At 41.8% G+C, this 4,223-nt stretch overlaps 1 protein-coding gene across 1 annotated transcript; it reads left to right on the top strand.

The window, feature by feature from the left end:
- Positions 1 to 278: 278 nt before the first annotated feature.
- Positions 279 to 2,621, top strand: LOC141543203 ((Lyso)-N-acylphosphatidylethanolamine lipase). Its single transcript, XM_074268137.1, has one exon. It carries the CDS (start codon positions 282 to 284, stop codon positions 1,308 to 1,310), a length of 1,029 nt encoding a protein of 342 aa, XP_074124238.1. The 5' UTR covers positions 279 to 281; the 3' UTR covers positions 1,311 to 2,621.
- The last annotated feature ends 1,602 nt before the right edge of the window (positions 2,622 to 4,223 follow it).

Here is a 4,223-nt window from a genome sequence, read left to right as displayed (position 1 = left end):
TTTACAAAATATTAAAAGAATCAGAAGAAACCTTCTAGGCACATTGAATAGATTGGACAAGGATCACGTAGAATAAGAAGGCATAGAGGAGTTGCAGAATGTCCTACTGGAAGGGAAGGAGGAAGGAAGAGAAGGGAAAGGAAACAAGCATTTATATAGTACCTATTTTATGCCAAGTACTGTGCTCTGTGCTTCCTATAAATATTATTTCATTTGATTTCCACACAATAATCCTGCAAGGTAGATGTCATTATTATATCTATTTAGTGGTTTTGTTTACTATGGCTGACGATCTGGAGCAGCAGCCTCAGGGCTGGCTGAGTAGCTGGCTGCCTACCTGGTGTCCAACTTCGATGTCTCAGCTGAAGAATGTGGAAGCCAGGATCCTACAGTGTCTCCAGAATAAGTTCTTGGCCCGCTATGTGTCCCTCCCAAATCATAACAAGATCTGGACCGTTACAGTGAGCCCAGAGTTGGAGGATCGCACGCCCTTGGTGATGGTGCATGGTTTTGGGGGTGGCGTGGGTCTCTGGATCTTAAACATGGATTCACTGAGTACCCGACGTACAGTGCACACCTTCGACCTGCTGGGCTTTGGGAGAAGTTCACGGCCAATATTTCCCCGTGATGCCCAAGGTGCTGAGGATGAGTTTGTGACCTCTATAGAGACCTGGCGGGAGACCATGGGTATCCCCAACATGATTCTCCTAGGACACAGCTTAGGAGGATTCCTCGCCACATCTTACTCTATCAAATATCCTGAAAGAGTCAAGCATCTCATCTTGGTGGACCCCTGGGGTTTCCCCCTCCGACCTACCGACCCCAGTGAAATCCGGGCGCCTCCAACCTGGGTTAAGGCCCTTGTCTCTGTCCTGGGGCGTTCCAATCCTTTAGCTGTCTTGAGAGTGGCTGGACCCTGGGGGCCTGGCCTAATACAACGATTCCGTCCTGATTTTAAACGGAAATTTGCTGATTTCTTTGATGATGACACAATATCAGAGTATATCTACCACTGTAATGCCCAGAATCCTAGTGGTGAAACAGCATTCAAGGCTATGATGGAGTCCTTTGGCTGGGCCCGGCGCCCCATGCTAGAGCGAATCCATCTAATTCGGAAAGATGTGCCTATCACCATGATTTATGGAGCTAATACCTGGATAGACACCAGTACTGGAGAGAAAGTAAAACTTAGGAGGCCAGGCTCCTATGTCCGAGATGTGGAGATCGAGGGTGCCTCACACCATGTCTATGCAGACCAACCACACATCTTCAATTCTGTGGTGGAAGAGATCTGTGAATCTGTGGACTGAACCTCCATCCTCAGGAAGGAAGAGCATAGAAACCCAGCCCTCATCTCCCTCTCTGCTTCCCTCTCTCCTTCCCTTCACCAACTAATACCTTGTCTAGGCAGAGTCATATTCTTCATAGGGGTGGGGCAGGACAATAGTGATGGAACAGCCCCTCCTGTCCACATCCTGGAGATGAGAGGCAGTAGTGGCCTGGAGCTTCCCCCCTAGGGATTTCCATAAAGGATCATAGATCCCATCCCATTTTCTCATGCCAAAGTGTTAAACAATGAGTTGATTTTAAGTATTGTATAAACCCATAGATTTCTTCATGTATTTTACTCTTCCTATCCATAATGTGCCAAAGGGTAGGGGGTCACCTCTCCTCATGTAGAAAAACTATGACTATCAGACCTTTCCTAGGTTTTCCTAGGAAGATTGGGGATTTCCCATGACTAGGAATTTCCTATTCCTGGGAATAGGCCCTCCTTATATTTTCCAACTTTTTTGCTCTGGGCAGACCCTTTAGCTTAAACCCAGATAGCTCAGGCCCTTTTTCATTGCATTGAACCTATCCTGAGACCTGAAATCCTTATTCCTTTGGGTTTCTTAGAGCTTGGAGAGACCTTAGAGATCATCTGTTTCACTCTCTTTCTCTTACACAGCATGGAGGCCTAAATAAGTGATTTATCTAAGGGTTTAAGGTTAGTAAGCTAGGACTACATTTCAGGTCTCCTCTATATGACAGTGCATCTCCACATTTTGTATTCTTGGAGAATGAAGCTGGCCCAGCTGCCACATATGTATCTGGTTATTAAGTCCGGAGGTGTTGGCCCATTGGTGTCTCAATGTTCCGTTCCCCCTATGATGGGTGGCCGTCCCCCCTCCTGGTTCCAGCTCAGCTTGGGCTGGCATTAAACCATAGACTAAGGCTAGTGTTACACTGCCCCCTCCTGACTATTCACTGGAAGGCCTCTGAGTCTCCCTCTGTGCCTTGGGCATTGAAGCCCCTCGTGGATTAAGAGTGATCCCTGGTGGGGAAATGAAGGCAATGACCTTACCCCCTCCTCCTTTGCTGGAATCCCTAGTATTAACAAAATCTTGCCACCAGCTATCAGCCCCAACCCAAAGCCACTGGCCCTATTAGGGAACCTCACGCCAACTTGTCCTCAGTGCAGAGATTGCTCTCGATCTCAGCCCTTTGTCAGTGTTGCCAGATTTGTCGTGCTACTGGTCTATCAACTTCCTGTGCCTCAGTGGGGCACTGCTAGATAATGTCAATGAAACTAGCAACCTAGTGCAGAGCATCTTCCATCTACCCTTCTTTACTTATTTTTTTAAATCAGTTACTTCAACAGTATTTGTACCAGCCCATTCACCATGGGACCCTTTTCTATATTAATAAAGAAATGAAGAAAATGCTTAAAAAAAAAAAAAAATATCTATTTAGTGGTGGAGAAAACTTAAGCAATAGATTAAATGATTTGCTCAGTATCATAAAGCTAGTAAATAAATAAGAAGTCTACATTTGAACTCAGATCTTCCTGATTTCAAATCTGGTGCTCTATTCATTGTACCATTAGCTGTTACTAGAGAGGAAATACTTACCATGATTAGAATATAAACCCCTTGATGACATTTTTAGACATGGAATTCAACTTTAAAATTCAGGATAACTGAGTTCAAATCCCTGTTCTACCACTTACTAGATGCATGATTTGGAGTAAGCCTTTTAAGAATCCTAGGATTTGGGAACTGGAAGGATGTTTCTAAGAGTTCAAGTTTCCTTCTCTATAAATGAAGACAATAACCTGTAGTACATCTCTCACAGGATTGTTGAGATGATCAAATGAGATAATGAACATAACATAATTGGAAAAATTTTAATTGCTCTATAAATGCCAGTTGTCACTATTCTGAACCTGAGTTTTCTTCTCTTTGAAATAGAGATAGCAATGCCTGCTCTACTTAGATCACAGAGTTCTAATAATTTTGATAAATTATATATATATACATATATATGTAGAAAAGTTATATAAACTGTACCAATTATTATTGTTGTTATTGTCAAATTATGCCCACAGTGAGAGAAAACAGTCCCACTAGGGGTTCAAAAATACCCTTAGCTGGATGATTTTTAAATGGCAGCCAAATGTAATATTTGTAGCTAGAGGATCCAGATGGAGAAAGGGATTTTAATTGGTTATGTGCCTGTCCCTAAGCAAAATTATATAGTCATTGAAATTTTATCTTTTGATACTGCCCCTATTTCTGAATACTAATTTCCCATATAAAATCTTTCCCTCTCTCTTTTCTTCTTTATATTCCTTCATCTTTCACTTTTCCTTCCTTCTTCCTTCCTTCCTTCCTTCCTTCCTTCCTTCCTTCCTTCCTTCCTTCCTTCCTTCCTTCCTTTCTTCTTTTTTTATTCCTTTTGTCTCTTCCTCCCTTTTCTTCTGTACACCTAAATTCAATTCACTTACAATTCATGGCATCAATTCCCAGATATCATGGTCTTCCTTGAGAATAAAGGACAAGCAACAATGACCTATGATTATGATGTAGGCAAGTCATTTAACCTCAAAGGGCTTCAGTTTTCTTCCCTTTAAAAATGAAGGAAGTTAACTAAATAATGCCTAAGGTACCTTCTGGATCTAAATCACTCTCTTCCAAACATCAAGGCCTATCAGAAAGCAATAGTATATATAGAAGAGTGACACCAGAAGTATCAAATTCCTTGTAGTTTATGTCCTTTAATTTACTTAGAAAGAACATAAATAAATTGTACATTTATAGACATAGATTTGGAGCTAGAAAGTAGAAAGTTATCAACTCTGAGCCCCTTATTTTATGTATAGAAAAACTGACTTCTAGAGGGATTGTGACTTAACCAAGTTTTCACAAATAAATAATTGCTCAGACTTGAATCTAGATCCT

The sequence above is a fragment of the Sminthopsis crassicaudata genome, chromosome 5 (genome assembly GCF_048593235.1).
Source record: "Sminthopsis crassicaudata isolate SCR6 chromosome 5, ASM4859323v1, whole genome shotgun sequence".
Lineage (NCBI taxonomy): Eukaryota > Metazoa > Chordata > Mammalia > Dasyuromorphia > Dasyuridae > Sminthopsis > Sminthopsis crassicaudata.
Note: the sequence above shows the minus strand (reverse complement) of the source record. Positions and strands in the feature narration are given on the sequence as shown.

Excerpts from the sequence above, each read along its gene's own strand:
- LOC141543203 (XM_074268137.1), top strand. The coding sequence starts at position 282 with ATGGCTGACGATCTGGAGCAGCAGCCTCAGGGCTGGCTGAGTAGCTGG.